At 36.9% G+C, this 21,910-nt stretch overlaps 1 protein-coding gene across 7 annotated transcripts in view; it reads left to right on the top strand.

Annotated features, from left to right (window-relative positions):
- Positions 1–21,910, top strand: part of RGS7 (regulator of G protein signaling 7) — a 228,759-nt gene that overhangs the window by 138,916 nt on the left and 67,933 nt on the right. For all 7 annotated transcript variants that reach the window (XM_066315661.1, XM_066315665.1, XM_066315662.1 and 4 more), the window contains 2 exons: positions 8,817–8,923; positions 18,694–18,745. In XM_066315661.1, the coding sequence (XP_066171758.1) occupies positions 8,817–8,923; positions 18,694–18,745 (159 nt within the window). The remainder of the gene's footprint in view (positions 1–8,816; positions 8,924–18,693; positions 18,746–21,910) is intronic.

Genomic DNA, 21,910 nt, shown 5'->3' on the forward strand with positions numbered 1-21,910 from the left:
AATTCGTATCAAAACAGACTTAGAGATTAAAAAAAGTGTCATGATTCATCTTGACCAGCAGTAATCATTGTGGGAGTCACCTATTGCTTCCCTTAACCAGCTTCAGAAACTCCACGCTAACTGATGTCCCTCTGATTCAACAATATTATCTTCTGTAGTTCCTTCAGGAACAAATATTTTGTGCACTGAAAAAGCCTAAGCTTACTTTTTGTATTTGCTGGCCACGAATCCAAGTGGTGAATCAACCACACTAGTTATTCACATGCCCCAGATCTGCTAGGCTATACAGACAGGTCTCCTACTTTGAAATCCCATCCTGGATATAAAACTCTCTGTGGCAGGCAGTACCTATTGCTCATGTGTCTGGAATGTGCTTTTCTAAATGCTCCAGTGCTTGTGATGTCCAAGCAGAGCTGACTGAGAGGGGAGTTGGCAGCTGTGCCTTCCTTTGAGAGTGACAAAGAAGGGGGCAAGCAATGGCACTGTGCTGCAGCCAGGAAAACACAACATCACACAGGGCACTGGGTCTGAGGGAACTGTGACGTAAAATACTTTTCCTGGCTGATACTAACATGCACAGGTTCTTGGGTGTCATGTGGAGAATGAAACACTTGCTTCCCCACTGAACATTTGCAGCCAAACAATTTCATCACATGTCTATAGACTCAGCCAATGGAGGTGAGAAAAGTAGAAAGATCTGGTGTGCTACTAATGACTGGAAGAAAACCTGAAATAATAGCATAATAACTATAATACTGAGTATAAATAGTCTATGTCAAGTATTTTGGGTCTTTTACAGATCCTTGAAACTGTAGAGCAAGATTTCATCTGAAGGAATTCTCAAAAATAATTGGATTTTTGTAACTTTTTTTTCTGTCTTTAGCAGGTTTGCTCAAAAGGGTCCACATATGAATTTAAATATTAGCTCAGAGTTTCATACTGGAGGAGAGAATGAGCGAAGTGTTTGGAAATAATCTTATGGAGAAACGTTCAGAGTCATTAGGGAAAACAAGGCACACAGGTTTTGATTTCCTCTGTTTTGCCTTAAAGAAGCATGGGAATCAAAACTTAAACCAAAAAGTTGCAGTTTCATAGGAAGACCCAGAGGGAAAAACAGGAAACCCATACTTCAAAGGAGTTTGGATTTCACTCTTCTATCATTTCAATTTGAAAAGACAAGAGATATCAGTGGTAGAAGAGCAAAAAATCTGTGATTTCTATGATATTGAAAATAGAAAATATCAAAGAGTAGTAATAGTGAAATGAGAGAAAAAGTTTTATAAATGATGACTTCCATTGGTACAGAGCTAGATTCCACCACTGGAAGGCCTGATTGCTGGTGTGATATTGATATGTGCTTTAAAAAATTGAGGCTGGAGAGGACAGGGAAACTATAAAGGCAATTTAAAAAAAATTCAGACCACTTTTCATGACTATGTACTGGATGAACTGTGACAAACTCTGGTTACCGAATTGTGGTGTGTTCTGTTTTGCCTGGTAATTAAGTTTACCTTTTGGTTACAGCTTGAATGGATTTCTTTCAGCCTCTGTAGCAGCACATTTCCAGTTGGCCAAACAAACTCCCAAACAAATATTCCAGAGGTGAAGTTACAGCACTGCTCAATGCCAGCGCCTCACTCTTCATTTTTCTGTTTCTTGAGACCTCATGTTGCAAGTCCAATTTTTTTTTTTTTTAATTTTTTGTTGGTCAGCTTGAAAGTTTTGGTTATCGCCTCAATTCATTGCATTTTGACATCTCAGGCATCTGCCTTTCAGGATATAAATTTATTAAGAGAATAGAAGCAGACTTTAATAGGACATAGCAACAGTTAGTGTGTAAACAGCTGAAATGCAGTGGAAAACAATCACATAAAAATTAGGGAAATACTTAAAATTTTTAAAATGGAGGGTTTGTGTATTGCTAGCAGGGAGATGCAGCTTCATTTTTCAAGGACTACTTTTTTCCCCTCCAATATGATAATTTCTTTCATTTTTTTTCCCTTTCCTGCGGGTGAATAAAGGTAGTTTGTTTTGGTTTTGTCTTGTTCTTTTGTGAAACTGTAGGCCATCTTCCCCTTTCCTTCAGTCTTTTGTGGTGACATGACTTGTGTTGATCTTATCTAGATAAAAGTTTTTCAGATTCAGGTCAGTCTCCCCATTCACCCACCTCCTGTGAGCGCATAAGGCAGGACTGCTAGTGTGTCCCTGTAGCAGAGTAATTGAGAAAACCCTCTTGATCAGGCATGAGAAGTAGGATGTGGTGATTATGTAGGTGATTATTGCTAATACAGTATCTAAATCTTGCCAATACAATATATAAATACCAATTGTATCATCTAGTACAGTGGGTTATAGTATAATCAGGCTATGGTCCTTCCTGTGGAGTCAGAAAGACTCCCCTGGTTTCTAAACTTCTAGGGCAAGTTGGGTGCAGCTGAGTCCACTTCATCTCAGATTTGGTCAAAGTTGATGTTTAAAGGCTTATAGGATAAGCAAGTTTAGCTAGAAATGTACAGGCTTTCTGTCTTTGGCCTTGCAGAATTCACAATTACCAAGCAACAAAGCATAAGTGTAGCTACTCCAGGATTTTATCTCTGCATTGGACTGGATCTTAGTGCATTTTACTCACCCATCCTAAGTGTTCTTAACCTTCGGGCTGGATGTACTCGGCCAGAATCCCTGCTAGGGGAGTTTCCACCCAGAAACTGTGTCTAGCCTTGGAAGAGCAGTCAGTTTGCCCAGCTGGACCTGTCTCCAGAAGCATTTTACATCCTCTTGCAGGCTGATGTGGATTAAAGTCAATCACAAGCATCTCATCTCCCCATCACTGGAATATGCTAACCATGTGAGCATCCAGAAATTCTTCCTGAAATACCCACCTGGTGTTCTTGTCTTAGGGCAAGCCTCACTGCCCATCAGAGACAGGGCAGAAAGGAGTGAGGTGAGGGGAGGAAGCAGGAAGACCCAGCTCTCTTTGATCTCTGTCACTGCCTGTTTTGCTGGATGTTTTTGTGAAGAAAGTAGTTGATGTTTCAGGTGCATCATTATTTCTGTACTTGGGATGCGCTGCATGTTACACATAATCTCAGACTGTAAGGGTGGAAATTACCATTCCTTGGGCATATGACAACTCATAGCCCATCTTTGATAGATTTTCCTCCTTACCTGCTGAGTGATGCTCCTGCCAAAGCCTCTGCCCTGTTGATGGCATCAGCAGGGACTGTCTAGCACAAGAGAATTCCTGCCTGTTTAGGTAAATGCTTTGTTGACAGATAACGTGGTTTGTGATTGTTCTCTTGAAATCAAGTATGAATCTTGTTTTAATTATGTTTGGGCAAATAGTGCCTCTTCCTTCACTGCCTAGTTTATCCTCCTTGAAATGGCTCTCACCAAGTGCTGCTCTCCTTACAAATTCTGTCCTTCAGGTGGGACAAAAGAGAGCAGTTTACAGTGTTGTGGTTGTTCAAGAATGTTTGTAGCTGGTTTATTTTCTTCTCTTTAAACAGGCCAAAGTCAAGCCTGTTTGAAGAGGAGAAAATAAACCAGCTCTCTCCAAAGTCAGGCCAAGATAGCGACTCTCTCCTACTCTTTTTGTCAGTGTGAGAAGCAGGTTGTATTTTATTACTCTAATCCTTTGCAGCTTGTGTTCACACTGGCAGTGAAATGACAGCAGGAATGAAGTGAGATTAAATGATAAAGTCTTGGCATTAGACACTATCAATGAATGTGTGCTTGCAAAGTTCTGACTCATTAATTCTTTTCCCAGGCTGCTGTGTGGCTTAGCAGTGCACTTCAGTATTGTGATGGATTTTAGATTTGACAAATAACCCAGAATACCAAACACTTTATTGTTTCATGGAGAGAGAGAAGTTTTCATTTGTTTGCCATTTTTGGATCCTAAAAATATATGAAAAAATGGGAAGTTTGGAGTTTTCACTCTTTTTTACACCATAAACCAATTTTAAGGATGCAAAATGCCCCAAGTTGCATTCCGAGGAAATCTTTCCACATAGAATATAAAAAAGACTACAAAAAAGGATTTTTGAAAGTGGAGCACAATTGGAAAATACTCTATTTTTCTCTCCTTGCTCCCTCAATGATTACTGCAAGGCACTTCAGATGCTGCAAGATTATACTGGTATGATACCATGAAGTGTTTTACAGACTTCATAGTAAAAATAAATTAGATACCACATCTCATGTAGGCCTGAGATGTGTAAGAAAAAATAGAATCCACACTAATCACTGAAAACATATCCTTTAAGGGATTTCAGAGCACAGAAGCATGTTTATTCCAAAGAAAAACAAGGAACATTCTTCTGTTTTAATTCTCTGCTGTGGACATTATCCTAACTTGTTCCACCAAAACTACCATACCCTGCAATTTAAGCTGAGCAAACTGTCAGCAATCCATGCAATAATTATTACAGTAAGGAGAAGACTGCACTATGTTTAAAAAGAAAATAAAGTCAATATTCAACCACTAGAGTATGTTTTTTATTCCTTAGATTCTGTCAGGTTACATTGTCCCAAAGCATTGAAAATATCTGACTCTTGTATAACAAAGTATATTAAAAGTGACTGACATTTAATCTGTCAAGATCACTGTCTTGTAATGGGACAGCAGATGGCTGGGCAATATTTTGTCTCACAAAAATGATTTCTAATCAATCTATGTACATGTGTTGTTCACTTCACCCACTCAACTAAATAAAGTTCAACAGCAGAGTGAACTTAGCAATTTTAGCATTTTCTGAGCTTTTGGCCCAGTAATAACATACACATTAAGAATCAAACCTACATCCAAACAGTACTTTGTTTTTATATAAAATATTTTTTATCCTATTGAATTGCAACAGGCTCATAAGGATGCATTTCTATCTTTCAGCTGAGGAATTATTCTTCTATTAGCTATAGTTGCTCTCAACACTTTCCTTTTTTTACCTATAAAAGTTAAAAGAGCGGTTTGAGTAAATCTGGTTTTCAAACGTGTTCCTCCACTTTTCCACAGTTTAACTGCTAGGAAGTTTTACTTAAATCTGTTTACTGATATCTTCCAAAAGAGGTGCCAAGTTGAGGAAGCCGAAGTCTCTTCCATTTTCCAGTTACATCTTCAGGAGCTTTGTCTTCCTCAGATTTTTTACATGACATCTCTGGCTGCAGTTTGTATTCATTGTATAGCAGCTGACTACCATTTGAATTATGCCTTCTCAGAGAGGCTATCTGGGTGTGACTGGGGATATTGTTTAGATTCTGTTTTTTACACACTGTGACTGAGGATTGTGAAATAATAGTGTGCATACCACATTTCTGTGTGCATCTGTGTGCACTTGCCATCTAAAAACCCAGTATTTTTTTTTCTTTTATTCTGTTCCTCCAAGGTTTTGAGTTTGTATTCTGAATACATATAAACATTACTCTTTCTACCTGGTAACCAGTATGTCTAAAAACATTTCTTTCAGGCTTCTTTTTTCTTCTTATCTAATGCACTTCATAGATTTTTTGATGTTCCCAAGCTACATTTGCCATTTTTCCAGGTGAAATGTTCTTAAATGAAAATACTCTAACTTCATGTGCAAGAATAGCTGGGAGATATAGAAGCTGTCTGTATTTGAATTCAGGTTAGTCTGCTGCTGGCTTCATTTTTCTTTTCAAGCTCATGGGTTTGTTTCCTAAATACTACTGTTGCACTTCATTGGCTTCTTACAGTAGTTATTTTCTCAGTCTGATTTTAGCAAATTGAGATGGGTATCGAAGCATTGCCTCTGCAATACACTGGACAACCTGTTGCTTGGAGATTAGAAATCTCTTGAGAGCTGAGTTTTCTTTCTGTGTTGTATTTCTACTGCTGCTGCAGAGAGACCGTCAGCATTAGCCTTCTCCCAGCCTGTCATGAGGCAGGAATACAAACTGGGTATAATTTTGCAACACTCAAAGTGTGAGCTACAGTGGTGGATAATACTGCATGCATTTATATTAATGTAATTCTGAAATAAACTGATGGATTGATGGTCATAAAAAAATGAAAATTAATTGTGTATTAGTGAAGGAAAAGAAAGAGAGAACTTTATATGTCCGTATTAAGGCTTACTGGCTAAAGAGACAAAGGTATACCTTGAGTTAGTGTGGATTCCAGCTGAATGAGATTGCCTGAGGTAAGAATATTATCGCCTTACTCTCCATACATAACTGGAGAAGAGATGGAGAGCTGCTGTTGGGACTTATTCAAACCTTAAATAACTTTAAATGACTTCTGTAGAAGGGAAGGTGACTCTTTCCATTCTTTTATGGAGAACTATTGTGACTCTATACTTGCTTGTATGATTCAATGGTCAGTGAGAGAAATACAAGTTCTTGCTGTTTCTGTATCTAGCCTTGCCCTGGAGTATAGGCTGCTCTGGCAGGAGCTTTCAAATGGTTTCTTCTCCAGTTGTCTTCATCCCTTTTTTATGTTCTATATTCCACTTCTGCTTGACCCATCTAGAGTCACAGAGCTGTAATATAATTCAAGATGAGAGGGACCTCAAGAGGACTCTAGTCCGACTCCTTGCTCAAGTCAGTGTAAACTGTAAAGTCAAACATGTTGCCCTGAACTTTATCTGGCCAGGTCTTGAAAGCCTCTGAGGAGGCAGATTACACAGTGTGTCTGGGCAGCATCTCCTACTGCCTGGCTGAAAGTCAGAACTATACTTGATTTGGTTTATTACCATTTTCTATTTTATTTATTTCTTAATTTATTTACTTTATTGCCCTGCAACTCCATAAAGATCCTGGCTCCCTCATTTTGAAATCTTCTTTCAGGTATTGGAAAGTACTTCTAGACATCTCCAAAACCTTCTTTTTTTTTCATTCTGACCAAGCCCAGCTCCTCCAGCCTCTCGTTATAGGGTGCATTCTCCAGCCCTGGTGATCTTGGTGGACTCCCACTTGACTCACTCAAAGTTTGTTGATGTTGTTTTTGTACTGCAATGGACATGTTAATTATAAATGGACACAGTAGTCCAGATATGCTCTAAAAATTACTGGGTAAAAAGAAATAATATGAGCTCCTTGTGATCTTGAAAAATATTATGATTCAGAATCCAGAAAGCATATGAAAAAAATCTGGAGCCTATTTAGTGTATGCTAAACCAAAAGAGAGTGCACTCTCATTTGTGTCAGAGCTCCCTGGCAAGCCTTGTCACCCTTGTCTGAGAAAGCCTTTCTCTAGAAAAGTCAGCACATTTCTTCCTTGTTTTTCTCTCATTCCACCAAGATACATAATACATGGAAAAATATTTTTTTTTGAATTGGCAATAAGTTGCAATGTGAAGAACAAAGAAAAGCTTAATAAAATTAAAAGCTAGACAAATTGAAACAGTAAAAAAAACCCTCAGTGACTGACACACTACCGAAAGCATTGACTCAAAATTTCTGATTCAAGGGATAATAGTATTTAGCAGCTTGAAATGAATGAATAATGACAATATATAAATTTTTATAATTAGGACAAAGTTCAGATGGGGTTTTGAAGACATCATAGGCACAAGGAAGAAAGCAACTTCTTTCTGTTAGAGAGATTTCTTGTAGGCTTGCAGCTGGGAAAAGTCTAAACAACATTGCAAAGTTTTACATCAGGCTGGAGAACTCACTGCCAGAGAGGGTGTGTTGTATTTTAGGTAATGGCTCTGGCTGGAGGGACAAGAACCAGTTTGCTAAACATGGGGATGGCAATAAATATTTGATATCAAATAAACCCTGTAGGGTTATGTGCTCTCAATTAAGTACTCTCCAGATCCCCTTTCCTGTTCCTTTCACGTTTGCTGGCTTTGGGTTAGCCTAAACATGTCCCACTGCTTCTCCTGTATCTCCTATGTCAGTCAAGGTCTTCAGATGAGCAAAGGTTGAAGGAGGGAATTTTTGGGATGCTGATGAAGCATGGGTAAATAAACAAGCCTTCTCACATTGAAAATAATAATGGATGAAATAAAAGTGAATGTCTCTTTCTGTGTTCGTCAGCAAGAACACATGTCAGGACTTGAATTTCTTTCTGCATGATGATGCTTGACTGCTGGTCCAGCTGCAGTGGTGTTTCTAATAGTCAGGACAAGACAAATTTTTGCTTGCCACTGCTGAAAGTCAAATTATAGGCAATAGGAACAAATGAGCACCTCTTAGAGGATGAATATGGATCTGGGCATTATCCAGAGGAGTTGTGGTGTCTCACTCCTTTGAGTTATTAAAAAAACGCTTGGACAAGGTCCTTGGCAAGTAGCTTAAGGTTTCTCTGCTTGAGTGAGGGAGCTGGACAAGATGACCCTCACAAGTACCTTCTTACCTCAACTGTTCTAGGAACCTGAAATCCTTTGCTATTTTTCCAGTAATAAACTTCTGAGGATATCTCTGTCCTTTACAGTGGCTCTGATAAAGCTACAGAGAAAGATATCACATAATTGGAATCAACTATTTTAACATGTAATCAGAAATTGTTCTGAAGAAGAAAAGCAGGCTGCACCATCAAGGTAAAAGTGATAGCTGTTTTCAGCTTCAGAACAAGTGAGTGAACATTGAGACCACATTTTAATGTCTATATAAGTAGTGGAACTGCAGCTGCAAGTGGCTAAAAAAAAAAAAAGCTATTTGTTAAGGAGAGTGCAGTGGTTTTTTTGATTGCATCATTATATTACATGGGAAAAGACAGCTTTTTCATGATGGTGGGACTTTGAGAACAAAGTGGTTATCAGCAGGATATCAGATGAGTCTTAACAACAAAACTAGCTTGCTGAAAAGAAGTTATTTAACTTTTTCAGCTTACCTTTCTTTTTTTCTTGAAACAGTTGAAGCTCTGCATTTGGGAACTCTGATGGCAGCGCATGGCTATTTCTTTCCAATCTCAGACCATGTTCTCACACTGAAGGATGATGGCACCTTTTATCGATTCCAAGTAAGTATTTTCAATATGTTCTTGACTTGCACAAATGGAGCCTCAAAGGTCTTACAGAAAAGTTCATAGCAAATTTAATCATACTTTGTTTTTTACATAACCTGATAAAGAGTAGAAATTCTCCTAAAAATAAAAAATGGTTTTTATTTATAGAATCCTTTATAAAAACGGAATTTATTTATAAATTTTCAGTAAAGTGTTGGGATGATAATGACTATTTTGATATCTGGAATAAAAGTGTGATAATGCTGAGTGTGGAACTATCTCTCACAAAATAAATTAATGTAGTATTTTTGAAATATAGTGAATTAAATTATGTTATTGCCTGTTATTCCTAGTATAGTCTGAATCTGCAAAGGGGGAGATATTTTAAATATTAAGTTTGTAGCAGAAATCTGATAAATATTGGAGGGTAATATTTATTTTTCTTCTTTTGTGAGGATTTTCTTACTGGTAACTCAGTAGTATTGGAAGAGTGTGTATTCTTCTTGCAACTACAGAGACATCTTTACATTGATGTGCCAGTCCCGTTGCATACAACAAATTTGCAGATGGTTCAGAACAAGCTGGAAGCATAAATATGTACATATGTCAACACCTACCTCTTTTTTAGATATTTATTGCTTTGAAATGATATGATGATTATCATTATGAAATTGAGTTTGTAAATTCTTTTCTGTTACTTCTAACTGTATTAAATACTCAGTAAAAATAACACCTGGTAAAACAAACAAAGAATATATTAAGTCTATTGTCTTCAAGATATATAGCTCTAAACTTTTTCTTAAAGATTCTTTAAATAAGAAGCCAGCAAGAATAAAATAGTACTGAATTTGTGATCTTTCAATTGCGGAAGAAAACTAGAGATTGGAGGCCAGTCATAGCTTCAAACATTGTATTATATTAATCTCTGTACAATACTTTCACCAATATTTTGGCTTAAGTCCTATAGACCCACGTAAGGGAAGAGAAAGGCTTGTAATTGTATAAATCAAAATCTTAGCATGAATATAATTAAATATGCACAGCACAGTCTGGCAAGAGAAGTACTGTTGCATACATGCAAAAAATATTATCCTATTCTCATATTTAGATCTTGTGAGTCAGACTGCAATAAAGTTGTTCTTCAGCAGAACAGAAAGTTAGATGTGTACATGGGTAATACTAAGCAAGCATTCCAAGCCTCCTCCGCTAGATGCACAGTTACCTTTGATCCTGGAGAGAGTATTTGAAGGAAAAGGGGTTTTTAAAGCTTGTGAAGCTTCCTTCTCCTCAATGCTCAGTATAAAGAAGAGAGATGGCACATGGTTGAAGGGGCTTGCTGATTTGCTTATGAGGTAAGTGCAAGGGAGTCATGGAGTGATTCAGGCTCCAGTTCTTGGCTTGGTGTCCAGTTCTTGGTGTCTGAATAAGCAGCGTCCAGAAGGGAAAAAAAAAAAAAAAAAAAAAAAAAATACAAGGTCTTAATTTTGCAGAGAATAGTACTTACTTGCAGGAGTGCTTTCTGCAGAGCTGCTGGCCTGCCTCCATCTCTAGCACAAGAAACCAGCACCTGTGCTGGCATGATTGACTGAAGGAAAGTACAGACTAGAATTAGCTGCACTGTGGACCACTGAGAGTACTGCAGCTACCCTGCTGTGAGCTTTCCTCAGAGAGCTCCAGAGCCTACATGTTTGGCCACAAAGCTTCAGTGAGGGCTAGATTGTAAAAGCTTCTCAGTTTATTTTCGCAAGTTAAGAATTTGGCACCTATTTGACAAATGCATCTGAAATAAGACACTTTAATCAAGTGTTGCTCAATCTGTATCTGCAGTGTTTGGCTTGTTTACTTTTCTGTGGTACCTTTTACATTGCTATTCCTGTGCCAACAATGTGACTTTGTTGTTGTGACGATGCAACTCTAGCTGTTGATGCATAGGATGAGAAAAAGTGGTGACATACTGTTAACTGGAGTTACAACAGCAAAATTTGTGTGATTACATCTCCACGTTCCCCACCAAAATAAGGCTAGTATAAAATCTGTTACTGAACTGTTAAATTAGAAGATGAAGAGAACATATTCAACTGAGAGGAAAGCTTGACTGCAAAGGTGTGAAATTTGCACTAGAATAGATGTTCAGGTTCTTTGCAAATAGTACCCTCTTAGTACTGGACAAGATTCACAAATTTCTGGGTATTTTGATAGAAAGAGAAAACCATGCACCTGCCAGTACTGAAAAGTTCAGAAGCCACACCTGTGGAGAAATCTATGCAATACAAAGATCTAACTCACCAAAACCAAGGCTAGCTATAGTAATGTTTTCCATGTGCTTGGTGTTTTGTTTTCCAAAGGGTGACACATTCCCTCCTGACAGTAAAATTATCTCTAGCTTGTTTTAAACACCTTCTGTTCTATAGAAATAGCGAAAAGCAGTGGAGATTATGCTTCATTTGGACAAATGTCCTTTTATGGGCAAAAATTATACTTTTTCAGCTATTACTCTTGCCATCAGGAGGCAAGAGTGTAGTTACATCTGCTTTTTTAAATAATGTGAACTAAAAAAAATTCTGGCTCATTCAGTGACCTACTCAGGTGTTAATTAGGTTTGTTTCTGTGATATCAATTTAATTGCTTTATTAAGAGAGGAATTTTTTTATTAGTCTCAATAAGAAAAAGCAGAAACAGCTGTATGGCTTTTCCTGTTAATTTAAACCTGTGACCAAAAAAGGAGCTGAATATTTGTTCACCATCTTCCTCTGCCTGAGAGCAAATAAATATGAGGGACTCAAATAAGAAAAGCAAGCTGTTTCTTAGAAAGCATATCTTCCCTGGGCCAGGGATTACTCATGGAGATGTTTCATTTATGTCCACACAAAAGATAATATGTTCATCTTGGTGAGGAATGCCTGACTTGCCCTCTCAGCTGATAAACTTCTGTAATATCATCCTGCAGAAAAATATGCTGATTTCCTCTACAAGCCTTAAATCCATAGTGTCTCCTGATGTTACTTGTGAAAAATAATGTTTTCCAGTATATTTTAGCTGTAAACAAACTCCTGGGATATCTGAGACTAGTGATAGTGACATTCCCATTTTTAAATGAGATTAATTCATGATTTAACATAAATTAATTTTCTGAGGTGAGGGTTAGGTTTTGCTGGTGTTTTGTAACTTTTAAGATGAAAGGCACAAATATCTGAGAAAATGTGTGAAAACAGGAACAGTTTCTTGTGAAAGCATGAGTCTGGTGAAGATAGGAGAAAAATTCATGGACCTTGGATGGATTAAGGTGTGGAGTTTGATGTCTTCTGTTCTACCATTGGGAACACTTTCTTGACAAATGCTTTTAACTGCTCTGGCCTTGTCTTCCCATGCCTAAATTTGGGATAAAATTATGTAGCAATCACTGTAAGGATCTTGAAATATCTTTGTTCCAAAACAGTTTAGAGTGTGAGGTGTTGTGGACATGTCATGTCTCAGGTGGAATTACATTGCTTTACTCATCTCCTTGAGTCAGCCTTATTGAGCTAGCTTTGTCTTGGCTCATTCTGGACCCACCTCTGGCCCTTCTGAGTGCTGAGTCTGTGGCTGAACATCACAGCTCTTCAGCCACTCTCCAGAGCCTTTCTGGTTCATCTACTGTGCCTTGAGGGAAGCATTTTATTTAAGCCAGATTTTAGAAATGAAAAAGAAGCAAATTATATTACGCATCATTTGGCAGATTTTCTTTGGCAATTGCAGGTACGATAACTAATTCATTGTCTTTTCAGGTCAGGCTTGACATATACAAGTTCTGTTAAGGTTTCTGAGAGAAACAGATTTTAAATCCATGTCTTTCTGACTTCCCCATCAGTGCCACTTTTGATTTTTTTTAACTCCTTATTTAGACACACCTTGCCCCACACTGCTTTCCACGCTCATCCTGTTTTTGGTTAGAAGAGAGGAGTCAGAGAACCAAAATCTTGTTTCCAAATTCTTCAACTTCTATTTTAATTATTCTGAGCCAACCACGGGGGCACCACTTGCTTCTTGTATGGGCTTGACAGTGCTAGACTAGCAATCTTACCCTTTTAGTTTACCAAGAAATTTTTTTTGTCAAGTGCAACGAATGTAAAATGGAATGCCAGTAAAATCTGCCATCCATCATGCAAAGGATTTGAGATTGTGCATAACTACTTTTCAGCAAAGGCTTGATTTCTGCTGTTTATAAAGACTCCCTGGTGCCTGAGAGAAGAATAGCAGTAATATGCAAAGGTTTATAAGAGATTTGAATCCTCTTCCCCCATCCAAGTAATTGGATTTTAAAAAAATTTGTGGAGTGGAACAGAGCAGCTTCAGAGACAACAACTCTTTTTTTATTACTATTAACAAGGAGTAGCTGAAAGATGCTCAGTGATTTCCCTCCTTGGTTATGCAGTTTAATGTATAGAAATTAATCATGTTTTATAAAAGCTGATGGGCAACACTGCTTTTTACAAGTGGCTGTTTTATTAGCCCAGATATTGTTATTGATTAATTTTAAGGTAAAGCCAAAGCAGATCTATTTACTTTATCACTGGATTCTTTACGATGCATAGCAGCCACTGCTGCTAGGTTTTTTGGTGTTTTTTGGTGTTTTTTTTTTTTTTTTTTTTTGGTGGAATACTGTGCTATATTACAGGATTTTGTTTCATATGACTTTATTACAGGAGGATTATGGATTTTTGTGGTTAGGTTTACCTAATGATATTGGTGCCTAACACAAGAGAATCAGGATGTGTTTGTGTGTGCAAAACCAGTTTTCTGGTTAAAGGGCATAAAGGTCCTTGTAACTGTTTCATTCTGGAGGCTTAAATGTATCTGCAGTCACATCTGCAGTGCTAGGTAAGCCTTGTTTCTCTAGCACCTGACTTGTTCTGGCTGCTAATTCAAATTACACCTACAATTAAACTAAGTGCCTCAAGAGCATACTGATAAAAACTGGCAGCATTGTTTCTGCCTGGGCTGATAAACAGTCCTTGACTTTCCCATAACCACTCTACCACCCACCTTCCTTCAGCTGTAAGTGGGATGTCATGGCACAATGACAAACATTCCCTCTTTAATACTTCTTCATGCTGAACTGCTTCATAATTCTTTCTGAGGAAAAGTAAAATTCTTGAGTATGATAATTCCTTCAGGTTTTCTACACTCATGAAAGATAACCGAACCACATCAGTATTTCCTAATCTTCTCTTTGGAAATGGCGGTGTTGTGGTACATGTTATACCACATCCATAGCTCCCATGGGTGAAATCTTCACTTATGAGCTTTTAAATCATGAAGCCAGGTATGCAAATTGTTAATATTGGTGCTATAGGAATATATGACATTGAAAGGGATGCTATAGTTCTTCTGCAGTGTATTTGGATATGTGATTTGTAACAACTAGTTGAACCAACCTTTGTTTGCATAGTCTGGCTATTTAGAAGGTAATTTATGTGAGCAGGCCCTCCCTGCATTTCTGTGGGATATTTTAATAGATCAGATGAGAACAGGCAGCTTTCTCCTTTGCACACACCTCCTATTCTCATTCCTGACCTCATTCCATAAGACCAGGAATCTTCTTATCAGACTCTTTTTATTTCCTAATCCATCTGTGTTGAATAAGGCAAGTCTTTCTCCCGTAGTCTTCATGGATAACCTTTCTAGCAAATTCTTCTCAGAGATTGTTAAATATCTGGAGCATGAAATTGTGTGGAGACTTTTGAAACAGAAATGGAAATGTAAACTCAGCACATCCATTATAGTCACATGTTATGTGATTAAACTGTTTGATGTCTGTAGTAAGGAACAAGGGGAACTTCAGATTAAGACCATAATTTTATGACTGTTAAAATCAAGCAATTAGACAAGAAAATATGGAATATTCCTTTGGAAAAACATCAATCATTTTACATGCATGTTTATTGTTGGTGCTTTTTGTCCATACAAACACAACATTGCAAAAGTCCATTAATCAGAAACTGATTTTTATATCAGGCTTTATTTTCAGTGTCTAGGGTTTTCAAAGATTTTTTTTTTTTCTTGATGTTCTGGAATTTCTTTCTGTTTAAATCTCAATTTGTCCCTTATCCCAATTTTTTGCCTGTTTTTAGGAGAGTTTTCTTTATCGCTGTGCACATCAATGTCATTTCCTCCTTTGAAAGTGAATGATAGATGCCTACTCTTCGAATACAATTTTATCAGCAGCTGTAGCTGCCTTTGAGCACAGATCTTAGGGTGATACAATAAGTCTTGCTGGTAAGAAAGTAGCATAGGACTTTGACTTGGTCAAAATACATAGCATCTAATGTTTGTTTCTCCTTTAGTAAGGGTTTTACACTGTCAGTGACCGAATGGGTTTTTGAAAAATCCACATATTAGTAACCTTTATCTTTCAAAGATTGGAAACATATAGTGTATTACAACTGTTCAATCTAGAGAGTAGATGTAGAAACATTATAAAAGAGAAAATTTAAGGTTTTTTACCTTTTCTGGAAATACTCTTCTTCCCTTTGCTGTAATCTTCTGAAGCTACTCTGCTTTATGCAACTTTTTTTTTTTTTTTTTAAGTAACTGTCCATTTTTCAAAGGTTACTTGAATGAATGTTTTTTCTGTGTGTAAATTGCCTTTTGGGTAGCTTGAACTCCTTTAAACATCATGCAGATAGTTCAGTACTTTTGATAACTCTCACCAGTTAGATAATCATTGTTACAGAATACTGGAGATAGAGGAGAAAGAGAAATACCAGAGGAAGAATTGCATCATAGTATTTACACATGCATATAAATTACAGTCCTGAGGAACCAGGAGTCATCCTGTAGCTTGGTGAGGCTTTTTTTGCTTTTTCGGAAATAAACAGAGTTTACCCATGTGAAAACAAAAGAAATTCTTAAGCTTTCTGTGCTGAATTTCATCAGCCTTCTAACCTGAACTGTCTGACCTCATAAAAACAATTCCCTCCCTGAATTTTTTTTTGCCCTGTGCTTTGCCCTGTAGCCTTATCTCCATGTCCAAATTAATTTTGGGCATGTTCTCAGAGCTGATTGCAGGCAGAATTGAACTTTGTTCCCTCTGGGAGCCGGCTGGCTGGAGGCCAGCTCTGGCCACGTTGCGGTGCCTGAGCGGATGAGCTGTACTTTGCCGGTCCCATTAAATGTATCCGAGCACCGGGCAGGAAGGGTCATGGCTGGCAGCTCAGAGACAGCTTGTGCCTGCCCAGATCAGAGCATGGGAAAGGAGACCTCATGCCTCTCTGTCATTCCCTGGGCAGAAAGACCTCTTTCTGCTCACCATCTCCCTCCTTCTGGAGGGAGGGGTTTAATAATCTTCTGTGCTTATCTGTGTTAGCTGTTATTTGAACCCCTTTCTCATGGTGTAATGTCTGCCTTTTACAGGATTTTCTTTATGGCTTACCTTATCACACAGCTTTGAAACCTTTTAATATGGCTCATCATGTGCTTTGCTAATTAAAACATGTTCTGTTTTAATTTTTCTGCTTTTGTTTCCCTAGTACAGGGAATCTTACACTTGTCCTTAGTAGCCAGTGCATTATTTTCTGCCTTCTCCTCAATCTCTTCTCCACATTTAGGTTGCACCTTTTTATCCTTCAGAAAAGCCTTGGTCATCTCTGCCTTCAAGTGAGCCTAAGTGATAAGATTTCACAACACTGAAGATCATGTCTCCTTTCCCATATTCTTTTTAGTGCACACACTGCCTTCACCACCAAAGTGCAAGTTTCAATAAAACTTCAATGTGTTATTTCAACTAAAAACAGTATTCTGGCCACACATAGCTTTTCATTTATGTATGAAACAACAGAGTTCTCCTCTAACATCAGTAACACAGATGTGAATATAGAGTATTTGTACATAGCCTGTTGTAAAATGAATGCTGAAAGCAAAGTCAGTGATTTTTCTCTAAATCAGAAGATGGAATTTGTTTTTAATCTCAGCTGCGATTGGAGTATGTGCAATTTGTCAAGAGAAATCCTAAGTATGCATGAGGAGCTATAATATGGACTTTGCAGCAAGTATGCCCACAACTGGGAGAGTTTCAGCTGGACTGCTGCCTGAGCAGATATGGTTTCTATGTATTTAGTAACCCTCACTACATGCTTTTTTCTGAAGCTCAGCTTGAACCTGTCAACAGAGGTTAACCTTCCTTTTAGCAGAGAAATGATGTAGCTGTGCTTTTCTTCTTGGGCCTCTCTGGATATATATTCTGTGCCTCTAAGGAAGGACTGTTCTCACTTCCTGAGTTTGTAAGCTGTATATTTCAGTGATGGTGACTTTTTGCTTTATATGAATCACACTATGAAATTTTATAGTTGCTTCTCTAAAATGTGCTGAGAATGGCAATTCATTCTCTAGCAGTCCATCTTCTTTCTATTTGTGCTTATATGTGCTTCTACTGGTCACTCTGATTTCAGTGGCACTGTGAAGAAATGGTTGATTGGAGAATTACTTATTGTTGCTCCCTCAAAAGGTACTAAACAGCTTGCAAGAAATACATCTTAGCCTTTGAAGTTAGCTTGTGATAGTTCCTTTTTTATGCTTTAGCTCCTTGCTGTTGACTGATAAATAGCAAGTTCTAATTTGCTTTTATTAAATTTGATCTGTCAATGTTACAAAACCCAGAGATTTTTCACAATATATATTAAATTTGACAGTTGGTGTGAATGTGTCACCCTTCAGCCCTGTTGGTTTTCACATTAACATTAAAACAATTTTGAAGGGAAGTGGGCAGCAAACAGGTTTCAGTTTTTGCAGCTGGGAGATTTTGGCGAAAAAAACAATTAGAAATACAGAGTATAGCAGAAGGTTTTCCTGAAGAACCACCTGTGTTTTGAAATACCACTCAAACCACTTCACACGTTTAATGAGTTTCATTCAGCTACTCAAATACTATATAATTCTCTATATCTGTGTGCATGTGTTTATATATACATCAGTCACTCAATCACAGAATATTTGAAGTATGAAGGGACCAACAGGGGTCATTAAGTTAAGCTCTAAAGTGAATGGCCTCTATGAGGATTATGTGCTCTGTAAAAAATGCTATAATAATATCCATTTTAACCAAAAGTTGCTATTTTAAAAATAAAATGATTTGTTATTTTAAAAATAAAGTGATGTCTATGCAGTTTTATATTCTCCATTTGTTAGAAGTTAATTATTTTAACAATACATGTAGCACAGTCTTAATAAGTCTATTGTTGAAGAAGTTTTGGGTACTTTATTGTCTTTCTCTTAAAAAACCCCACATTTTAAATCACAACAGGTAAACAATTATTAAAAAGTAGACTTTGATGTCTTTGTGAAAGCTGGATGTTGTTAGTGGCATTTTAAAACAACACCAAGGAAAGTAAATTGAGTATTAATCTGTGAATGAAAAATCTCAAAAATCAAGAACTGAATGAACTTCAAAGCCTTTTCTGTCTTTATACCCCTAAACCTGATTCTCCAGGACATCTGAGGGATGTATTTTTAGGGAAGATGCAAAAGACAGCCCCATTACCTAGCCTTGTGGGTTTTGTTCCCTTAACTTTGAGAACAAAACGCCACTTTTTTTTTTTTTTTTTCTTTTTCAATGTCGTTCTGAAACTAGCATGATAATCAGGTGTACAAATGTAATTTTCTGTTTTGATGCCTATTTCAAAAATGTCAAGTTAGCAGTATAATAATCTACCAAAAATATAAATTGATTCTGAAAACCAGTAACAATCCAATGACTGTATAATGCTTGCATTGTCTAACTTGAGTTTCCTACTTTTTTATTTTGTCTATAGACACCCTACTTTTGGCCATCAAATTGTTGGGAGCCAGAAAACACAGACTATGGTCAGTGCAGAAATATTTCGTATTTTTTTTGGAAATTATGGATTGTATGAATGAATGCATCATTGCAGTCTGTCTTGTTTCACCATCCCACTGTTTAAAACATAATTATTTGTCATGTAATTCCTGTGCAAGAGCTGCTGATATTGAAATGAATGTGTCGCTACCTTTTTCAAAGTTTATCAGAAGCTTATCAAAGTCATATTTTGGAGTGGATCTGAGGAAAAAAACAAACCACCCAACCCCCAAATTCAAGACTCATCAAAACCTACATTCCCATTTATATCTTCTGTTTGCTCCAGCAAGTGTAATTATTTACGGTGGGAGAATCTCAGTGAAGCAGTGGAGATTTTATTGATGGTTGTGCAGTGGTTGTTATCAGATTGAGACCCAAAGATAGGTCTAGTTTAGAAGCCTTATTTCTAACATAAACCATGTGGAAAATTACTTATTATGAAAACTAATATAGTTCTAATATGAACTGCATTAGAAAATACAGTTTATTGTTTATTTGCCTGTGTCTCCGGGGTTTATTAATTAATTATATATTGTAATTACTGAGGTGTGCTTAGATGGCAAAATCTGAAGATAAAAGCTAGCAATGTATTTGGAAAAAATATTATTAAAAGTTATAATAAAATTAGGTTCCTCTATACATCAAATAGTGACCTAATTTTTAAAGGAAGTGGATTTATGAGCAGCCTCCTGTTAATTCTAATCCAGACTGTGAGTACTGAGCTCATCTGAAGACCAAGTCTCTTATTTAGGTAATTGAGCATGTGCATGATAGGTTATGTTTTCAAAACTTCAGACCATGAATGTCTCTTTTTACAGCTTTTCAGAAATCTAGGTAAGTGTTCACTTGTAATTTGGATTCTATGCCCTTGGGAGCCAAAGACTTCGGGGATGGATGGTTCCAATAAATGCTCCCTTCCTTTTTGGAGCAGACAGTTTAATTTCAAATACATTGCCAAATAAAGCAATTTTAAGCTGAGACTCTCAGCAGAGCTGGGTGTCTCCAAGGTACAGTTTGAAAATGTGACAGTTTCCTCATCCTATAGGAGTAGAAAAATATTCAATTTTTTTCCTAATATTTGAAGATGTTCAGTAAATAGTTATTGAAAGCTCCCAAGGAGGAGGGATTCTTACCACACGTGTGTGCTTAGCCACTCTGTATGAGGAAATTAGTCACTGAAGGAAAAGTGGTTGATCTACCATTTATTACTTCAATATATAATCCTAATATATTAAAGATCAGGAAGTAATTCGCTGTGTTTTAAGAGATGTGGAGTTGTTCAGCTGTAATATGTATCACATTACTGGGGGGGTTTAATAAATAATTATATGCTTAACATATCTGAATTTGAAATCAGGCTGAGAAAGTTTCTATAAATATCCTTTAAAGGAAAAGATACTAACTTTCCTGTGACAGCTGATCAGTGGATTGGTCAATGAATTATCAACTTTAGTCAGTAAATAGAAATCTTGTATAATGTGTCCAGGTTTGCATGCCAGGAATACAGAATTAAACCTGGAATCAGTGTCTTCATCCTGCAGGGAAGTGCTTTTGTTGAACAGTAAATGTACTCATTTGAGAGCTTTTGAGATTTAAATATGTTTCAGTTGCTGAGTTAAGCTCTTTGGTCTAACAAAGAGGGGAGAAGGAAGGAGAGCAAACCCTCCAGTCTTGCTATCTCATTGCTGGGTGCTATCTCATGGGTATCACATGGATAGCAAAAGTGCAATCCTGTATGAAACAGACCCACAGCTTCCCTGTGCAACAGGGCCAGAGCATTGTACTGGAGCAACCAAAGATGAATGTGTGTCACCAGAACTGATAATGCCAGAGCATTTGCAGGAAAATAAACTTTTTAGGCACCTTTTCAATACTGTTCTTATTAGGTTAGCATCATCTGAGTCCCAGAAATTAGCAATTCCCTTGTAAACAATGGTGATCAGAGGAATACAAGGAAATCAAAATATTTAATCAAAATATTACAGGAACCAAAATAAATCTAAAGTAGGTTTGAAATATTTTGAGAATATTAAAGGACAAATATCATCTCAAATATACACCAAATAGGTTCTGCAGATTTTCATGGTAATTGTTACTTCCTGGAAAATATAGTACATAGGATTTATCTTATTACAGATACACAAATGCATTTCATACTTATCACACATTATGGTGCTGTGTAGTGCTACTAATTTCATGAACTTGCCCTGAACAAGCTTGAAACTGTGCCCTCTAAAATTAATGACTGTGGCAGGCATTGGAAGTCTGAAGACCAGCAAAAAGTAAGCTCTCTCTGTAATCTTCCTTGATCAAATTTACTAACAAGGCAAATCACTTTCTTTGCCATTAACCTAATTTTACAAGCTATTGGAAATACTCTAGAATTTTATTTTAATTTAAAAATTAATCCTAACCATTCATCTTCACTCATCCATACTGGGCTACTGTCCAGAATGTAGCACACTGCCAGAAAAATAATTTATCTTAAACAAGAAATAAAATGAGATTGAGATACTGTGTCTTAGTTTATTACCACAACTAACTAAGAAACAAATAATCCTTACATATTTTTTATAACATATTAATGTTTTCTCTAAAATATAATTTGATTTATATGAGCTTGTAATATCAGATATTTGCCTTAAAATATTTTTTATATAGAAAGTATAACTGAAAAAGACATACAAATAGAATCTTCCAATATGTCAAAAAAACCACAAACACATTCTCATAATAAAGCTTTAGTGCACTGCTACATTGCTGTGGCAAAAAGAGGGCTTGTATTAATTTAATTTATGTCAAAATGGAAAATAGCCTTTTGATTGTAATGTCCAAAATATTGACTATGGTCATTCTGAGGTTACTGAGAAACTGCTGTTTTCCATAAAGTGCTGAAAAGCTCCCTCTTTTTTCTTGAAAATCATGCTTTACATGTTGTCAAGAGAGATTCCTCAAATTGCAAATAATTTTTACAAAGGTAGGTCCTTAAGTTCCATCTGTTGAAGTCCCATTTTAGTGCCATATGTCTTGGAGTCCACCCAGGCAGGACATGTTGTTCTTTGTAGAATCCCATTGGTTTTAGTGAATTATGTTAGTGAAAATAAGTAGTAATAATAACTACTGTTATTAAGGCCAGTGTAGTTCAAATAACT

Source organism: Sylvia atricapilla, chromosome 3 (assembly GCF_009819655.1).
Source record: "Sylvia atricapilla isolate bSylAtr1 chromosome 3, bSylAtr1.pri, whole genome shotgun sequence".
NCBI lineage: Eukaryota > Metazoa > Chordata > Aves > Passeriformes > Sylviidae > Sylvia > Sylvia atricapilla.